The sequence below is a fragment of the Chrysemys picta genome, chromosome 1, assembly GCF_011386835.1.
Source record: "Chrysemys picta bellii isolate R12L10 chromosome 1, ASM1138683v2, whole genome shotgun sequence".
NCBI lineage: Eukaryota > Metazoa > Chordata > Testudines > Emydidae > Chrysemys > Chrysemys picta.
Genome location: NC_088791.1, coordinates 23565793 through 23586518, shown reverse-complemented (window position 1 = coordinate 23586518; position 20726 = coordinate 23565793). Strand labels below are relative to the sequence as shown.

The 20726-nt window shown below is 42.4% G+C and overlaps 1 protein-coding gene across 1 annotated transcript in view; it reads left to right on the top strand.

Annotated features, from left to right (window-relative positions):
* Positions 1–16055: 16055 nt before the first annotated feature.
* GNAI1 (G protein subunit alpha i1) overlaps positions 16056–20726 on the top strand; it is a 69586-nt gene continuing 64915 nt past the window's right edge. Inside the window, exon 1 of the mRNA XM_005296971.5 lies at positions 16056–17076. Coding sequence (XP_005297028.1) covers positions 16959–17076 — 118 coding nt within the window. The 5' untranslated portion in view covers positions 16056–16958. The remainder of the gene's footprint in view (positions 17077–20726) is intronic.

The window sequence follows — 20726 nt, the reverse complement described above, 5'->3', positions numbered from 1 at the left end:
TAAGGTTGAAAGAGTAGACACAACTTTGTATTGGTAATAACAGAGAAGGTCTGCTGTCCAGCAATACTGACAGGCTTGGTAGTAGTTTTACAACTGCATTGCATTAGTAAAAGAGCAAGACAAACTCCCTAGTTATGGGTTAATTTTTCTGTGAGGCCTAAACAAATCAATTGAGTGCACCAAGGTAGAACTTTCTAACTTTGAAAGGAAAGATTATCCTTAGAAAGGTAATTTATAATTTCATGACCCCATTAAATATCAATTTATTATTTAGCTAAACACCCTAATGGTATTCCATTTACTGTGGAAACTAAAAATTATGAACTTTGCAAACAATTTTGACTTTCTGTAACAGTTATGGAGAACAATGTACTGTATAAGAAAAAATAAGTCTCTATATTGAAAATACAACCTAATACACACTTTATGTATATTTAACATATAAGCAATAAAATGGTACAGATAACATTATCCAATCAACCTGGACCAGTTTTATTTCAATATAGAAAGGACTGCCTACTCAAACAAGGAACACTCAAGTTAAACCGACTGAAGGGCTAATTTATTCATTCCTGTTTGTAAGTTGAAAATTAATGCATTAAAAGTAACCCATATTTCCTTTAATGAGTCTAATAATTCTTGTTTTCCTTAATACATTATTTACCAAATATAAAACAATATTTATCTACTACTATAGCTCTGATCAGCAAGTATCTGAGCAAATTCCTCATATATATCCTCATCCCTCTGAGGCAGGGAAGTATTATACCCCCATTTTACAGAGGTGAAATGAGGAACAGAGAGACTAATAGATTAGTCAAAAGTTACACTGAGGATGAGAATCGAATCCATATCCTCAGATTCCAGCACCTTAACCAAAAGAATATCCTTCTTCCCAAGCAGTTTGGTGTCAGACTGTGGATATAGGATCATCATCATGACTTAAGAAGTCTCAGCTGAGCTATAACAATAACAACTGTGCAATATAGCAAGTGTCAGCTTACTCAACAACTTGTTAGTGACATGGGGGTCGAGCACCCTGACCCCAGTCCAGAATAGCACCTAACCAACCACATGCTTAACAGCTCTCCTTTGGTGAAATCTTGGCCTCATTAAATCAATACAAAATTTCCATTGACTTCAATGCAGACAGGATTTCACCCATTGACTTCAGTGGGATGATTCAAATGCTTAAAACTAAGGGTAGGTCTACACTTTCCTCCGGGTCCGGCGGTAAGCAATCGATCTTCTGGGATGGATTCTGGAAGTGCTCGCCGTCGCCGCCGGTACTCCAGCTCGGCGAGAGGAGTACGCGGCATCGACGGGGGAGCCTGCCTGCCGCGTCTGGACCCACGGTAAGTTCGAACTAGGGTACTTCGAATTCAGCTAACGTAGCTGAATTTGCGTACCTTAGTTCGAAGTGGGGGTTAGTGTGGACCAGGCCAAAGCATGAGTTTAAGGGCTAGATTTGCAAAAGGACATATGTTCCTAATGGCCTCTTTAGATGCCTGAATCCAACATGTAGATGCCTCTGACATTCACAAAGTTATTACTCAACTGCTAGCCGAGTCTGTAGGCACCTTAGTTTTCACTGGCCAGCATGCACAAAACCACCTAAGTCCTGCTGCTGCTACAAAACTGCTTGGCACTCAGACCCTGGTGGGATTCTCAATGTATGCATTCCCTCACCTGTAGGGCCTGATCCAGTAGGCATGCTCAGAGCACACCTAGCCCTCAGAAAATGCAGGTGAGAGCAAGATTTTAGCTGGCCCTTCGTGTCTTGTTATACCCAGTAGCCCAGTGGTAAGCACACTCACCTGGCATAGAAGAGAGCTGTTTTCAAATCCCTGATCTGCCATATTTGGAGCAGAGGCTTGAATCCAGGTCTCTGACATCCCAGCTGCCCAAGCCACCTGCCAGTTGAGCATGGTGGGGTGGGACTATCTCAACTTCTCCTGCTGAAGATATTCTACTGTGTATAATATTCATTGGAGAAGGGACTTAAACTTCACTCCCCCACATCCTTAGTGGGTGTCCTAACCATGGGTCTATAGTCTCTCTCTCTCTCTCTCTCTCTCTCTCTGGCCCAGTGAGTATTTAATTATACAAATTTCAACAGGAAAGACTGAGAGACCCCACCAGAATACCTCCATTGCCTAGTGGTCAGGGCACTCTCCTAGTAGGTGGGAGATCACATTTCTACTTCAAACCAGGCAGAGCAGGGATTGAAAACAGTCTCCTGTATCCCAGGTGAGGCCCTAACTATAATAGAGCAGGGGAGTCTCTCTTTTTTAATGAGAAAGGGCTGACCAGGCTGCCGACCTGACGCCGACCTCCAGGAGAGGGTTCACTGCTGAGAATCCCAAGTGGAGGGAAGAACCTTCCTCTGGCACTGGAGTAATGTGCCTAATTACCATTGAGGGGCAGTACTTAGACCCCATCCCTCTGCTTGGCATTTCCTACTGACTAGTTTAGGCAACTCCCTGGACAGCTTGCTGGCTTCTGCAAATTCCTTTCTTAGGCGCCTCACTCTCCCTGTGCACAATGTGGAGAATCTGGGCACCTAATTAGAGGCCTATGATGAGGGAACATGTTAGCAATATGAGAATGTGAGTAAGCCTTCCCTAGGTCTGCTGAATGCTTACTCACTTGCCAGTATTTATTTACAAGAGACACCCAGAACTATGGGCTTGATCCTAGTTGGATTGAAGCCAATGACAAAATGCCCATTGAATTCAGTGGCGCAGGATCAGGTTTCAAAACAGTATATGCATATTAGATCAGGGCACAAACCATTCTGCATTGTGCACCAAACAGTAGCAAACTGTTAAGCAATGAATAATTGCACCTAGAAGATGAGTGCTACCACCAGAATTTTGGTCATATTCAACCACATTTATATAAGAACATAAAGAACATAAGAACGGCCATACCAGGTCAGACCAAAGGTCCATCTAGCCCAGTATCCTGTCTACTGACAGTGGCCAATGCCAGGTGCCCCAGAGGGAGTGGACCAACAGGCAATGATCAAGTGATCTCTCTCCTGCCATCCATTTCCATCCTCTGAAAAACAGAGGCTAGGACACCATTCCTTACCCATCCTGGCTAATAGCCATTAATGGACTTAACCACCATGAATTTATCCAGTTCTCTTTTAAACGCTGTTATATTCCTAGCCTTCACAACCTCCTCAGGTAAGGAGTTCCACAAGTTAACTGTGTGATGCGTGAAGAAGAACTTCCTTTTATTTGTTTTAAACCTGCTGCCTATTAATTTCATTTGGTGACCCCTAGTTCTTGTATTATGGGAATAAATAAATAACTTTTCCTTATCCACTTTCTCCACATCACTCATGATTTTATATACCTCTATCATATCCCCCCTTAGTCTCCTCTTTTCCAAGCTGAAGAGTCCTAGCCTCTTTAATCTCTCCTCATATGGGACCCGTTCCAAACCCCTAATCATTTTAGTTGCCCTTTTCTGAACCTTTTCTAGTGCCAGTATATCTTTCTTTAGATGAGGAGACCACATCTGTACGCAGTATTCGAGATGTGGGTGTACCATCGATTAATATAAGGGCAATAATATATTCTCAGTTTTATTCTCTATCCCCTTTTTAATGATCCCTAATATCCTGTTTGCTTTTTTGACCGCCTCTGCACACTGCGCGGACATCTTCAGAGAACTATCCAAGATCTTTTTCCTTACTTGTTGTAGCTAAATTAGCCCCCATCATATTGTATGTATAGTTGGGGTTATTTTTTCCAATGTGCATTACTTTACATTTATCCACATTAAATTTCATTTGCCATTTTGTTGCCCCCTCACACTGTTAATAATAGAATACCATTTATTTAAATATTTTTGTATGTTTTCTACAATTTCAAATATAATGATTTCAATTGCAACACAGAATACAAAGTGTACAGTGCTCACTTTATATTTATTTTTGATTACAAATATTTGCACTGTAAAAAACAAAATAAATAGTATTTTTCAATTCACCTAATACACGTACTGTAGTGCAATCTCTTTATCATGAAAGTTGAACTTACAAATGTACAATTATGTAAAAAAATAACTGCATTCAAAAATAAAACAATGTAAAACTTTAAAGCCTACAAGTCCACTCAGTTCTATTTCTTGTTCAGCCAATCACTCAGAAAACAAGCTTGTTTACATTTGCAGAAGATAATGCTACCTGCTTCTTGCTCACAGTGTCACCTGAAAGTGAGAACAGGAGTTTGCATGGCACTGTTTCAGCCGGAGTCGCAAGATATTTACATGCCAGATGCGCTAAAGATTCATATGTCCCTTTATGCTTCAGCCACCATTACGGAGGACATGCTGATGACGGGTTCTGTTCAATAACAATCCAAAGCAGTGTGGACTGATACATGTTCATTTGCATCATCTGAGTCAGATGCCACCAGCAAAAGGTTGTTTTTCTTTTTTGGTGGTTTGAGTCTTGTAGTTTCCACACTGGAGTGTTGCTCTTTTAAGACTTTGGAAAGCATGCTCCACACCTTGTCCCTCTCAGATTTTGGAAGGCACTTCAGATTCTTAAACCTTGGGTCGAGTGCTGTAGCTGTCTTTAGAAATTTCAGATTGGTACCTTCTTTGCCTTTTGTCAAATCTGCAGCGAAAGTGTTCTTAAAATGTGCTGAGTCATCATCCGAGACTACTATGACATGAAATATATGGCAGAATGCAGGTAAAACAGAGCTGGAGACATACGATTCTCCCCCAAGGAGTTCAGTCACAAATTTAATTAACACATTATTCTTTTAACAAGCATCATCAACATGGAAGCATGTCCTCTGAAATTGGGGCCGAAGCATGAAGGGGCATAAGACTGTTAAGCGTATGTGGCACGTAAATACCTTGCAATGCCAGCTACAAAAGTCCCATGCAAACGCCTGTTCTCACTTTCTGGTGATGCTGTAAATAAGAAGTGGGCAGCATTATCTCCCATAAATGCAAACAAACTTGTTTGTCTTAGCAACTGGTTGAACAAGAAGTAGGACTGAGTGGACTTGTAGGCTCTAAAGTTTTGCAGTGTTTTGTTTTTGAGTGCAGTTATGTAACAAAAGAAAATCTACATTTGTAAATTGCACTTTCATGATAAAGAGATTGCAATACAGTACTTGTATGAGGTGAAATGAAAAATATTATTTCTTTTGTTTATCATTTTTACAGAGCAAATATTTGTAATAAAAAATAATTTGATTCCTGAGGGCACTAAAGTGAGCACTGTACATGTTGTATTCTGTGTTGTAATTGAAATAAATATATTTGAAAATATAGAAAAACATCCAAAAATATTTAACAACTTTCAATTGGTATTCTATTTTTAACAGTGCAATTAAAACTGCGATTAATCGCGATTAATTTTTTTAATCACGATTAATTTTTTTGAGTTCACTGCGATTAATCAACGCCCCTAAAATTTATAAGATTAATGAAATGGTCCTAAATTGGCTTAATTAATTTGTTTTCCTATCTGCCATTTAAATCACTCAAACCTCCATTTTTCTATACTATTATTATACAGATGCAGTTTTTAGATCTATTTGGCAGCATGCTCATCATGGTGGTTTATTGCAGACTTGCCATGATAGTATGTTAATTTTAATGTCTCTTTAAGGACACAAAGCTTCATGTGCATTTCCTTTTATACCTGTAACTGGAGAGTTGATCCCAAAAATTATTTGTATTAACTAAAGGCAAGAAAAGATCACACACTATTTAAAAGGGGACTTTGTCTGAAAATTGAATGCTTTTAAGTTAGTAAAAAAAGATTCAAGTTGGTGATGTACCTTTTATTATCTTACTATTTCAGAGTGTTTGTATATATGTGTCAATATCAATAACATTGAGATTATCCCTTCTGACTTAAAAAATAACAAAAAAAATTCTGTAATGGCTATTTCAGCTGATCTCCTGGAAGGATCAGGAGGGATGTTTTCTCCCCAGTGTATTCTGGGTTGTTTTTTCTCCTTCCTCTGAAGCAGAGATGGAGCTGGCTGGAGATAAGACACTGGACGGTGGTAGCTGGTGCTCTGAAGCAGTATTGAGAATTCTTTCTCAGATGCTTGGCTGGTGGATCTTGCTCACAGGCTCAAGGTCAAACAGATTACCATTTTCAGGATCTGGAAGGAATTTCCCCCCAGATCAGATTAGCAGGGACCTTAGGGTTTTTTGCCTTCCTCTGCAGCATGGGTTGCTTGTTAGGGTCGTGGGCATTGGTACATCTCAGTCCCTCCTATTCGCTGCCTGTGGCATACAATAGTTTAGACTCCTCGGAGCACTAAGACTTTAGATTAATGCAGGTTATTGCCTTCAATGTGGAGGGGTAACTGCGTGGAGTTTAGTAACCTGTGATGTGGAGGCGTAGATAAGATGATCTGGTGGTCCATTCTGGCCTTAAATTGTATGACATGAAACAGTACAACAGCTAAGCTGTGTCCCTAAGAGCTCCTGGCTGAATTCTTTTAAGGTCTTCTTCCAAAGCACTATTTTTTTAGCTTCCCAGCTGATCAGACCACAGAAATAACTTTCTAAACATCTGTGGAAACTACTCAAAGATTAACCTGCTCAACTTGATATCACAACTTGCAGATTTAAAAGAAATGGGAATGGATCAGGAAGACAGTTGAGATGGTGGATCCATTCACATTGAAAAATTTAGCTTTTTGGCAACTACAAAAGAAATTACCTTAGCGGTGATCATAGTAATGGACTGGAAGTCTTCAGAAATCCAAATGACTCTGCAATCCACCTTAGAGTGATCAACTAAAAGGACAGACAAATTTTAAAATCAACTAACAGCAGTGCAACAAAATGAGAATGTTGTCTGAATGAACTCAAACAATAGACACCATTATGCAACACCTGGAAAAAAAAGAGTGAAGTCCTGGCCCCACTGAAATCTGTACAAGTTAAGTGGGCCAGGATTTTACCTAAAGTCTCCAGGAATACGAAGCATGGTTGTAAGAGACAGCCTTCACCCTTAACTATCGTTATCTGCCTTCAGAACTTTAAAGACAGAATTTTACAGGTTGCTGTGGAAGAGAGATCTTTACTGACTCAAACAGGAAAATCTGTAATTTTCCATGACTTTTCTCTCCATTTATGGTGGCAGAAATCTGCATTCAATCCCACAAGAAAACTATTGAAAGATCAGCGTATAACATATACTTTACCATTCACCCGGCAACCATTAAGATCTTTAAAGGAACAGAAACTTTTGTTTAAAAAGCCTGAAGTTCTTAAATTTGCAGATTCAAGAGCAGAAAAATTTAACTCTAATAATCTTTCTGGTATTCTTGTGTTAATACTAGTATGTAATTTTTAATTTTACATTTTTAGGTATTTTAGATATATTTGAATGATTATTCTTATGAATTATATGTGTGTAGTGTCAATGTTTGTTAACTAATAGGGGATATCAGTTGTAATAATTTTATGGCAATTTAACTTTTGATAACTTTTGATAACATCTTTGACAGGGTAACAAGCCTTGTGAATGGAGGAAGCAATAGATGTGGTATATCTTGATGTTAGTAAGGCTTTTGCTACTGACTGACGTGACCTTCTCATAAACAAACTAGGGAAATACTACCTAGAGGGAGCTACTATAAGGTGGGACCATAACTGGTTGGAAAACCATACCCAGAGAGTAGTTATCAATGGTTCAAAGTCAAGCTGGAAGGGCATATCCAGTGCAGTCCCACAGGGATCTGGGTCTGGTTCTATTCAATATCTTCATCAATGATTTAGATAATGGCATAGAGAGGACACTTATAAAGTTTGCAGATGAGATCAAGCTGGGAGGGGTTGCTAGTGCTTTGGAGGATAGGATTAAAATCCAAAATGATCTGGAAAAATTGGAGAAATGGTCTGAAGTAAATAGGATGAAATTCAATAAGGACAAATGCAAAGTAATTCAATTAGGAAGGAATAATCAGTTGCACACCTACACAATGGGAAATGACTGCCTAAGAAGGAGTACTGCAGAAAGAGATCTGAGGGTCATAGTGGATCACAAGCTAAATATGAGTCAATAGTGTAGGGTTGCCAATTTTGGATGGATGTATTCCTGGAGATTTCATCACATGACACAATCTTTAATTAAAGATTAATCTTTAATTTCTGGAGATCCCAGGCCAATCCTGGAGGGCTGACAAGCCTACAACAGTGTAACTCTGTTGCAAAAAAAGCAAATATGATTGTGGAATGTATTAGCAGGAGTGTTGTAAGCAAAACACAAGATAATTCTTCTGCTCTACCTCATGTTGATTAGGCCTCAACTCGAGTATTGTGTCCAATTCAGGGTGTCACATTTCAGGAAAAATATGGACAAACTGGAGAAAGTCCAAAGAAGAACAAGAAAAATGATTAAAGGTCTAGAAAACATTATCCATAAGGGAAGATTGAAAAAATTGAGTTTGTTTAGTCTGGAGAAGAGACAACTGAGAGGGAACATAACAGTTTTCCCGTACATAAAAGGTTGTTAAAAGGAGGAGGGAGAAAAAATGTTCTCCTTAACCTGTGAGGACAGAACAAGAAGGAATGGGCTTAAATTGCAGCAAGGGCGGTTTTGGTTGGACATTAGGAAAAAGTTCCTAACTGTCAGGGTGGCTAAGCACTGGAATAAATTCCCTAGGGAGGTTGTGGAATCTATATCATTGGAGATCTTTAAGAGCAGGTTAGACAAACACCTGTCAGGGATGGTCTAGATAATACTTAGTCCTGCCATGAGTGCAGGGAACTGGACTAGATGACCTCTTGAACTCCCTTCCAGTCCTATGATTCTATAATTCTGATTCAGAGCAGTCTTTGTCTTCCATATATTCTAAAGACTATGTAGAAATAAAGACAAGGTCTGTATGAAATATGATTCATATCCTTTTTGTTTATATAAACCTTTGATAATTCTTTTTCATTTTCTTTTCCTCTTCTGAACTTCTTTTCTTCCTCATCTTTTCAACACTTCACATTTTTACCCAACCAAGACGGCTAAACAAGGCTGAATTCAGGTTTTTACTCTCAAACATACATTACCTTAAGGTCCAAATGCACAACTCTTATGTTGATGAACATTTACTTACACCAGTTAAATGAAACTGCTTGCATGAATAAGTGTTAACCAACATGAGTAAGGCTTGCACAATCTGGCCTTTACTGATTAATCACTAACATAATTTAATGAAAAGGTTCAAATGGCACAGTCTACATTTAATATTAATAAACATAAAATGCAAATTTCAGTGTTTTTAAATTTCAGTAGAAAACCTGACCACTGAGTAAAGGTTATAAAAACTAGGCATTTTTAGTCTTGAGAAAAGAAGACTGAGGGGGGACCTAGTAACAGTCTTCTAATATGTTAAGGGCTGTTATAAAGAAGATGGTGATCAACTGTTCTCCATGTCCATTGAAGGCAGTACGAAAAATAATAGACTTAATCTGCAGCACAGGAGACTTAGGAATCAGGACAAACTTTCTAACTATAAGGATACTTAGGGACTGGAAAAGGTTACCAAGGGAGGTTGTGGAATCCCCATCATTAGAGATTTTTAAGAACAGGTTAAACAAGCAACTACTAGGGATGCTCTAGGTATACTTTGTCCTGCCTCAGCATGGGGGGATTAGACCTCTCAAGGTCCCTTCCAGCCCTACATTTCTATGAGTTTAATATTAATAAACAGAATATGCAAATTTCAGTGCATCCTCCCTTGGACATTCTCCCATCCTTGTATTATCTTTGGTGAGGTTAACAGGTCACCACTGTTTCCCATCTGAGATGGGATTCTGTGCTGCACCTCTTATAGCTGCAGCACAGAACTTGCAGACAGCAGGGAGAGAGTCCAAACTACCTTTAAGATACCTTTGTGCCCTCTTGCTCCTGGGCTGTGTTGGGGACTGAAGTGGCCCCAGGTGTAACTTGGACAGCCTCAGGGACCTGTCTGAGTTATGGTAACCTCCCTGGGTTGCCTTATGATCTGTAATATGCCTGGAATATCTGCAACATACTCCCAACTCACCCCTCCTACCCCAGCTACACCAGATATGCCAGGGCTTAAAAGGGGGTCTTCAAAGGAAAGTCTTTCGGCTGTCTTCCACAGTGCCTATGTCACAGGAATTCTCCCTCAGCTAGAACTGGCAAGTTTAGGGCCCCTTTATACAGCTCCGGCCCTTTTACCAGATGTAAAGAGGCCAGAGCAGGGTGTCAGCGGCTCACCCCTTGTGTCTTTTTGGATTTTAGGATTGCTCTGCCTTCTAGTGTCTTTTGGGAGGAATATCCCATTCACTCTACATATGCCTGGAGAAACAAGGCAAAATGGTTTCTGTGGACAATCTTGAACATATCAAGTAGACTTTGCCAATCAGGAAACCTGAAAAAATGTCATTGTAATTCAATATCTGAAAGTGCACCACAAAAAAGTTGCACTGAAAATTTCAAGGGCTTTCAGACAGTGAAAAGAATGTTTTACTCAACTTTGGCAATATTTTTGCTGACAAGAAAAATTGTTCATGAGTTGCCAAATTCACATCAGATGTGTGTGTCTACTAGGTATTTAAATCTAGTGATGAATGTGATGTTTACTGTGAAGGAAACTCCATTTGTCCGTGCCTAAAGGAGAACTTCAAATATGACTAAAAGTGAAATAATCATGATTTGACTTAACACTTAACTAACTAGACTTTTTTTAAAAATGTCTAATTCTCCTAGTTCCGGCAATCATTCCTGTTCTGCTGTGATGATCCTGAACACATAATTATGTCACATCAAGACTGCCATTATATCCCTGCAGAAGCCCAGGTTAGTATTTTTAGATACTTACAAGTTTTTGAGAAGCATTACTTCTTAATTTAATTATTTGTTATTTTGTAGGGGCTAAGAAATATCCTATCCCTCTTGCTTACTTGGGGCATTCAGGACACCAAATCATGATTATTTCATTATCAGTTCAGGTTGTATGGGAATGGTAGGGAATGGGGCCTTCTTTGGTATGATTTTTCATATTATATCTTAATAAAAAGCCTTTTGAAAACATATGCATGATACTACAAGAAATCCATTTACTAGAGCAGTTATGGCCTGATGCCATAACTTTCTCTAGTAGAGTCTTCATATCTATGACATCTCAGACCATTGCTCTCTGGAGTCACGATAACTGAGAGCTGACCAATGTGACTTGTGGGAAACCTGACTTTTTTTCTGAAAGGTTAATTTAAAATAAACTAAGCACCAAATGCCCCTCTATCACTGTTATTTCAGGCATTTAAAAACACTTTAACTGCAAATATTTTGCCAGAAATTATCTGTAAGGATTACTGGATTGCATAGCATGCTCACACAAAACTGATTCTCCTCTCCACTAGTGTAATTAGAACTAATTCCACTGAAGTAAACAGAAGCTGCACTATATATCTGAGGGCAGAATCAAGCCCTACATTATAAGGCATTCTCCCAGCTCCTCTTCTATCCAACACTGTTTCTCTTGTGCAACACATTACATTTTACTTTCACTGAAATCCCCCATGGCATTTATAGTAATTACTTGCATTCATTGCAATCTTATCAGTATATTCAAATTATTATACTGTCCAGTTGCCTGCTCAGCTGGATAATGTTAGGTAGACTATGATACTATAAAATTTACAAACCACATGTTGTTTAGTGCTTTTGGCTGCAACAAAATTCTGGTTTGCATTAAATGTAGACAGGCAAGTTGATGATCTAGATTTGATGAAGTCAGTAGTGGAAAAGCCATCCCTATAGAGGTGTTACATTTAACATCTGGATGCTGTTCTTCACCAATGAAATTAATGAACTGGGACGTACTCTAAACTGGTTTATTATCATCTGAGGCAACTCCTAACTATTTTAGGTTTTTATTAGCTACATTCCTGCACTGGTTATTTTACAAATGTTGGCATGAATTTTAATTTCCAACATGAGTGTAATTTTCTAAGGCATGCAATGACTTATTGTATAATATTAAATAGGAGAGTAAATTATTTACGAAGACCTTCAAGACCTACAATTTACCATCTCTTGGTGGGACTCCAACTACAAATATATTACTAGGTGGTGTGCTGAAGGGTATTAGTGGCTTCATGGGTCCAGATACACAAATGGGAACTAGGTGTTGGACAAAGTGTCACAATACCTAACTTTTAGGCACCTATAAAATCACAGAAAGAGCGCTGCAATCCACAAAGCCTGAGTAGGCACCCACACTCCCTATACAATGAATGGGGAGAGATAGGCTCCTTAGAATGCAACCCACTAAACCAGCACACTAGGCAGGGAGCTGCTTAAGCTAGTCAATAAGCGATGCTGGTGAGAGGGGTATGATAAGCCCCACCCATCTCATGGAGTTTGGTGCCTAAGTCTGGGTTACAGGGAGGCAGCTATCTCTGTGTGTGATTCATGAACCAGGAAAAGATAGGCATTTGGCTGCCTAAATTGTGCCTGGGGCACAATCAGAGGCTATCTAACTTCACATGCTGCTACCACTGACTACCCTATGGAATATGCTAATATTGGTTTCCCTCAGTCTCTCCTGTTGAAGTTTTTTCCAATTTAATTAAATAATTGAATAACTAAATATTAATTGGGCCAGAGAAAGTTAGAATGACATCCTAGCCCCTGCCCTAAGTGACAACAAAAAGGTTGGGGGGGTCGAGCCCCCCCAGGAATCCTGGGCCCAGCCTGGTTTGTGTTATGAGGACTCTGCCACACAGGAGAGTGGAAGGGAAGCCCTTGAGGTCAGGCAGGCCTCTGGGTAAAGGAAGTGGGAGCGAGGACTCAGATCCTTATACTAACCCACTTCACTGGGGTAGTGTATAAGCCAGGAAAGTTCCCCACAATAGCGGGACTATTCCCTTGCTTACATAAGGGCTAGACAATGCAACCATTACTCATGTTGGAAACACTTCCATGGGTTTTCACATGAAATTCAGTGAGACTATTTGGCTGAGTGGTCACCAACAAGAGTATGGGTTGTACAATTTAGCCCTATATAGATATAAAATACGTAGATCATAATATGACCCTTCTCCTAGATGTCATCTGCAGCAACGTCTGGATTCAAATAGCTAGGGATGTCTCTTAAAACTAACCAAACACCACCACCTCAAGCCCTCAATCAGAATTTCTGGGATCACTACGTACTTTCCATTGGTGTACTTAATAGGCAATAATCCTCCACTCGCAGGCAGTGAATCTGAGTATTAAATATTTAAAACCTTATTTGGGGAAAAGGAAACAGCATCAATTAGGGAAAACCCAACAACAATATATCAATAATAAAACACTTTCCCATGGCAGTAGTCCATTAATTCTGCTGGTGTCAGCATCCAATAGGCAAATGTCCCTTTACCACATCACTTCTCTATCCACTAAACCCCACTTTCTGTTTGGTGTAAGTGGGTAGCGTGGCTCCAGAGTCCTGAGGTGCACTTGATCAGGTCTGTACCTAGTCCCTCAGGTCTGCCTGGTTGTGTCCTGAGACTCAATTATCTAACCCAGCTATAGTAGTTTCAGCTTTATTCAGTAGCGGGATAGGAGGGGCCATATCAGAGTTAATTCAGCTCCATCCTCCCTGGGCCTCATGGAAGGGGGTTCAACCTCTGAAAGCCACGGAATTCCTTTACTACATCCTATGTACCTCATGCCCACTGGCTTCCATGATTCCACCTTATTCCCATGAACTACCCTATTGCCTGCTGCCCCAGTCCCTCCCTCAGGGAGAGGAGAAAGTGGTAAAATAGCTCCGATTTTTAGGGAGGGTATGATACCAAAGAGAGCAGCTGTCTGCTATCTGCTTCCTCTAATCCTTTGCTCCATCTCACTTGCAAAACCCAGGCTTTTGGATATGTGGGAAATGATACTGTGGAGATGAAATTCTTCATTTCTGTATACTTCCACCCCAAATTTTATAACAAATCCGTGTCTCAAGGGGAATGATCTGTCCTATTGTCAAAATTTGAGCCACTGTGATGAACAATACAAACATGCTGTGATTCTTAGCTCAAAAGGAGTAAGTTAAAAGTGATTGAATCAGAATAACTCTTCTTAAATTAGTAGATGTGTACAAAGGAACTGGGTTATTTTACAAAAGCTCATCTGCAAGTTCATACACATCACTTTTGCAACCCCTCAAATAGCTAACCTAGTGACCCAAATCCCCCTGATTTTATTTCATGGCCACCATTCCTTCATCCATTTTAATCTACTTTAAGGATCACTGTGGTAGCATTAGTCACCCCCTTCATTCTTGGAAATGAGTAAATTATGCAGCTGCTCCCAAAAGTCTCTGGTTTGAGAAATGAGACTGACACTAGGTCTCTCACATGGCAGTGCAAAAACCACAGTAGACCATAGTTTATTTTGATATGTAATAACACTAATAAATAGCAGAGCTAGTAAAAAGTTGTTCATTTTTTTAATGGAAAATAGCTTGGGGAAGAGGGTGGTTGGGGGAAGGTGCCAGAAGTGAACCAAAATTGAGCATGGAAAGCACATGTGGCTGGAAGAGTTGGGAACTAATTGGGGTGGGAAGAGCAGGGCAGGAAGCAGATTCTTGTGGTGAAGGAGGGAGAATGAGGAGAGATGCATCTTCCCTTTATTCTGCTAATTATACATTTGAGATTTAAGACTTCTGGCCCAGGCAGCTGTTTCCCGCTGCTGGTTAACCAAACCATTTTTCTTCAAATTTGGCTTCATTTTCTTTGCTGAGTGAGGACTTAAATCATACCAAGTTTGAAATGTTATGTTCAGACAGTTTGAGAGTTTAAGATATTTTAATGGGGAATAATTTCTTCATTTACAAAAGAAATTTTTTCAACCATAATTTGATACCAAATAAACTCAAACTTAAAAAACCTAACAAGCACACTTCAGTTGAAGTCAGTTGTGGACATTTTCACAGAGGGGATTTTTTTAGTGTGTGAAAATCAGAAGGAACTATAAGTTTCTCATCTTTAACTATACAATACTGCTCACTATTCCCAAGAGAGAACGTGACATCTTCTTCAGTAACAGTAGTTCTTTGACCTGTGTTGTCCATATCGATTCTGCTTCTAGTGCGTGTGCACCCCACGTGCAGGAGCCCAGGTTCTTTTGGGCAAGCTCAGCTGGCTGGGCCCATGCCCTTGCACCCCATCTACCCTCCCCTGCACCCAAGGGCCTAAAAGGCAGAGTGGGCCCAGTCTGGCTGTAGCTGGGTGAGGGCACTGTGATGGCAAGGAAACAGGGGGAGTGCAGTCCAGGGACCGTGAACCAGTTACTGCTTAGGGTTGCCACCTTTCTAATGGCTAGTAACCGGATCCCAAGGCCCCAACCCTGCTCTGCCTCTTTCCCCCAAGGCCCATCCCTATTGCTCATACCTCTTCCCCCTCCACTTTCTGAATCATCTAGATATCCCTTCACCCCTCTGCCCCCCAGCGGTTCCTCTGCTCCAGAGCTGGGGCTGGAGCTGTTTCTGCTTGACAAGGAGCCTGCCTACAGGTAGGAGGCAGCCCTGGCTGAGCAGGGACTGGAATGGGTTAATGACCCGGCATCTCCCCCAGCCGTGTGGTAACCCAACTTTTGGTGTCCATTCAGTGCATGTGACCAGACACTGCCAGGTCCCCTTTTTGGGCACCAGGCAACCCTAAATGGCAGCTGGACCCAGAACCCCCAAAATGAACTGCCTGGGTAAAAAGCAACAAAGAGTTACAGATCCAGACTAACATGGCTACCCCTCTGATACTTGGCTGGGTGAAACCCAGATGGGTGGCGTGGCAGCCGCATGGAGGATAGGTCAGCCACGCCTCTGGTCAACTCCTGCCATGGAGAGACGTTGACTTCTCTCATCCTGGCAGAAGTTCCACCCCCCCCTAGCGAATTTGATTGACTGCCCAATTTGATTGACTGCCTCTGATTGGCTGCCCAACCCACTTGGTCCCCCCCTTTCAAGGGCAGAATAACCAATTGGAGCTGCTGAAGCCAAAGCACCCCATCCCCTCCCGTCAGGAGCCCACGCTCTTCTCACAGGAGAAGGCGGAGCTACAGGCCCCTCCTTCCTCTCCTTCTGTTAGCAAGCGAGCGACAGGGCGGTTCCTAGCGGCTCCTCGCTCCCTTTTAAAAGAGTTTCATGAGTTTTGACCCCTGGGGGTTACTGGAGGGCTTTTCCCCCCCACTGCAGGGAGCTCGGTCGGGGTTGAGTGATGCGCTCCCCTGGCCGGTATAGCCACAGTGAACGGGTGGGCGGGGCTTACTTTCCCCAGTCAACTGGGGGACTCCCCCGCTCCTGTTGGTACAGTCTTGCATGGGTGACTCCTCCCTTCAGTAAGACTGGTAGAGTCTGGTACTGCGACCGTTGAAATTCAAATCCCTTCAACGGTTCTCTTCCGTTCTCTCCGTTAACAGAATTTTCGTTAAAAACTGTCGGCCCGGTGACGTCACGCCGACGCAGAGTGGATTGGGAGAGGTGGTTTGCCCCTTCCCCATTTTTCATCCGGGTTTCCTACCCCCTTCTTTTCCATCCCCCCCAGTTTCCCCCCAGGCTTTTTTTAACCCGAGCTGTCCTGCGCACGCGCACTGCCTCCCCCCCCCCACCTAGAGCGAGAAAGACTGTACGCGAGCGAGCGGCGCGCGCTCCCCCGCGCGAGGTGTTGTTTGGAGTGCGCGCGCTGCTGAGGAGAGCGAGAGACAGGCGGCGCCTTGGGAGCTGGGGCTGGGCAGCATCACTGGGCTGAGGGAGCTCGGGAAGAGGAGGGCGGCAGCGGGTCCCTGCTCTCGGGGACCGTTGGCTCCACTCACGCCCGGACAGAAACGGCTTTGAGCCTTGTCTGTGGAGCGTGCCCCCCCGGTGAGCGTGTGTGGGGTGAGCGCTGTCACCCGGGCGCCTAGACGGGGGGTTTTCGGGAGGGGGGATCCTTAACCACCTACCGCCCCCAAGATGGGCTGCACGCTGAGCGCGGAGGACAAGGCGGCGGTGGAGCGGAGTAAGATGATCGACAGGAACCTGCGGGAGGATGGCGAGAAGGCGGCCAGGGAGGTCAAGCTGCTCCTCCTAGGTAAGGGACGGGGCTGCCGCCTTTCCCGGCCCGTGGGCCCGGTGCCCCCCGGTCCGCTGCTCTGTGCCTGCCGGGCCTGGGCTCCTCGGGGCAGGGATCCTGCTTCGCCTGTGCGCTGGTGGCAGCCGGTAACTCCCTCCCCGGGGCCTGGCACGGTTCCGGGTAACACTCCTGCGCGCCCGCTGCCGAGGGCGAGACGTGGCGCGTGGCACCAGAGATGATGTTGTCCTGTATGATGATCACTCGCGGACGGGACCGTGGATGCTCTTGTGGCCTCCATGCCTCTTACAAGTGCTCGGGGAGTGGGGATAGGGAAGGCAGCGCCCCCTCCCACCCCCCCGTAGAGCGGCGCGCTTGGCCTCTGCTGGCTTAGAAGAAGAGAGTTTGGAAACTGTAATGATCAGTGTTGTAGACAGCACCCTTGGGTTGGACGATTTTTACTTTAACATTGACGCCCTGTAGACATGCCCATTCATTTCACACCCGCCTTTTGAAACAGCAGGCATTAAAGGGACACACAAAAAGGTACAGCTTTTACTCTCCAAATGCTCTGCTTCCACGAGGAACACTTATTTTGCCTACACTTTAAATATCTATTTTTAAATGACCTTTTGTGACTGGGTTTTTTTGCGATTTGTAATTCAATGAATCACTATATATTTGTCTCCTGCCACAAGTGTATGAATGCAGTAGTTTGTTAGTCCTTTCCATGATTATTTGGGGTGGGGTTTTTTGACATATTTTTAACAGACTTACAAGTGTCTGGGGAATGAGGGGATGTGTAAACCAGAAAGTTTTTAAGAGGTTTCAGAAAATCGGAAGTGAGCATTTTAAACCCTTCACTAAAGTAGATGTGGCATAATCCTTCCTTATAAGCAGAAGATACTTTTAAAAGTATCAACCCACGAATGAGGGAAGTGAGATTTGCACTACACTATTATTGTGAGGTATCTTATATTATATATTTTAAAAGTACAAACTGAACAGGAATGTATTAACTCACATATACAAACTCAATGAACTGCATGGTTTTTCTGCCTTTTAGGAGCTGCGTTAGTAGTTAATGGTAATTTCAAAAAGAAAAGTTTTCTGATTTTTCTCAGGAAATGTTGACTGCCAGAATACTACTCTGATATATTTTTTGCACAGGAAACAATTCTTCTTCTTTTCTATTCTAACTTCTAAAATGGCACATTGGATATCTATTGCACAGGAAACTTAAGTTCTCTCCTGCATAGATGTAGAGGTGAAACAAACCTTGTATGGAGAAAAACAAATGTAGTCCTACACTGCATTCATGCACTTGACATTTTTCTTATGAAGGAAACAACTGATTTTTTTTCAGTGTCAGGCCTGTTTGGTTAGTGCAGTGCTTCCTCAGCCATTGATTGTTGCATGAAAGGTTAAAAGTATGTGGGGTCAGTGTTAAAAGTGTTTCTGTTCTTGAAGGTGATAGAAACTGATCGTTTTATTATTATGGTAGTGCCTACAAGCTCCAACTGAAATTTGTTTTTTAAACATTTCATTATTTTCTGTGGCGTTTTTAACTTGTGCAGTTATAGTATGCACAAACATTTGCATGACATCCATAGAAGCACTTTGAACATACCCTTTAAAAAGCATGATTTTTAAATAATTGTATTTTCACTTTTGTATTTCACAAATAATAATGTCCTCTCAGCAACTGTTTCTTCTTAATTAAAAGTTTCACATATTCAGGGTTTGTAATATAGGAAAATACATATTCTTCTGTACAGTTTTCATGCAGTCCCAGTGTATATAGCTAATCTGCTCATACCAATACATTTTGAGAATAGCATAACCCAGGAGTTAAAAGCTTGCTTCAGTTAAAATGGGCTGTGAAAACCAGAGGGTTAATTTTTATTGGGTCTGGATCCTAAAGTTCTTACGCAGGAAGAACCCATTGAAAATAATTGGACTAAGTTTTTACATAATTAAGGACTGCATGAAGAGGCCCATAATTCAGGGAATACCTCTTGACCTATTTGTGTGGCTCGCCATCTGTCCTGCACCAAAGTTGGTTTATTTCTCCTGGTGTTTTTTCTTGCTAGATAAGCACGGCCATACTGGGTTAGACCAAAGGTCCATCTATCCCAGTATCCTGTCTTCTGACAGTGGCCAATGATAGGTGCCCCAGAAGGAATTAACAGATCAGATAATCATCAAGTGATCCATCGCCTGTCCCCCATACCCAGCTTCTGGCAAACAGAGGCTAGGGACAAAATTACTCTAGAGCAGTGGTTCCCAAACTTTTTGGCATCGTGCCCCCTTTTTAATTTTTTAAAAACCCTCACGCCCCCCACCTCTCCTTTACCATCATCCAACCCCCCCCGCTCCTTGTCCCCTAACCGCCCCCTCCTAGGACCCCCCTCCATCGAGCCCCCCCCCCCTGCTCCCTGTCTCCTGACTGCCCCAACCTCTATTCACCCCCACCCCTGACAGGCTCCCTGGGACTCCCACGCCTGTCCAACCCTCCGCCCTCCACCCCCGCTTCCTGTCTCCTGACCATTCCCCCAGAACCTCCACCCCATCCAACCACTCCCTGTCCCCTGACTGCCCTTTGGGACCTCCTGCCATTCTCCCCCACCCCCTTACCAGGCTGCTCATAGCAGCAGGACAGGTTTATTGGAAAGCCTGGGAGGTGGGCGGGCGCAAGCCGTGCTGCCCGCGCAGTGGCATAGCTACAGGGGAAGGGCTGGGGGCTAGCCTCCCCGGCCGGGAGCTCAAGGGCCAGGCAGCCTCATGCCCCTCTTGGAATTTCTTCACGCTCCCCAGTTTGGGAACCAATGCTCTAGAATCTACAAAAACTATTTTTATTTCAGTACCCTGACTTAAGTGTTTCTTGTTGGTTCTTGTGCTAACACATATATTCAAATGCTAGGTGTTAAACATATTGAAAATATTAGTATTTCTAGCTTTTTTTCATTGTATGTTTTATTAAGGGCTTGTATAAGAGCAGAAATTGTATCGGTGAAACTAAAGGTTTGATATTAAACTGATTTAGGGTAACTTTTTGTGTGGATTGTCTCTCATTGGGTTTGATCCTGATTTATCTTCCCAATGTTAAATAACAATTGAGTTTAAATGTTGTCTAAACACAAAGTTGCACTGGTTTAGCTAAATCAGTTTAACATCACACTTTTAGTCAAGCCAGTGCAACTAAGGTAGGCCTTAGAAAGTGGTCCCCAAACTTTTTATTTTGTGCCCCACCCCTTACCTGTAATGGAATCTGTCCACGCCCCGGGGAGCTGGGAGCGAAGCTGCTGCTAGGCCAGGGCTGGAGTTGAGGCTGGGACTTGGAGTAGGGCTGTGCTGTGGTTGGGGGCCGGTCTGGGAGCGGAGTGGGGTTGGGTGGTGCTCAGTGCCTTGCTGTGCCCTAAAGGGGCATGCCCCACACTTTGGAGACCACTGCCTTAGAGACACTAGGTTGTGGTAATTTATTCTTGATTTTTTTTTTTTTTTATCTTTTTGAGTCAAAATATCCCACATTCTTAGGGGTGATCTTCCAACAATCGGATCTTTAGGGTATACAATCTCTTTGGTGTATATTTTGTAAAATTTATTACTGAATTGTAGTAAATAAAGCTGGCAAATGCTCATTGTTTTCTTGAAGAAACTTCAAAATTAAA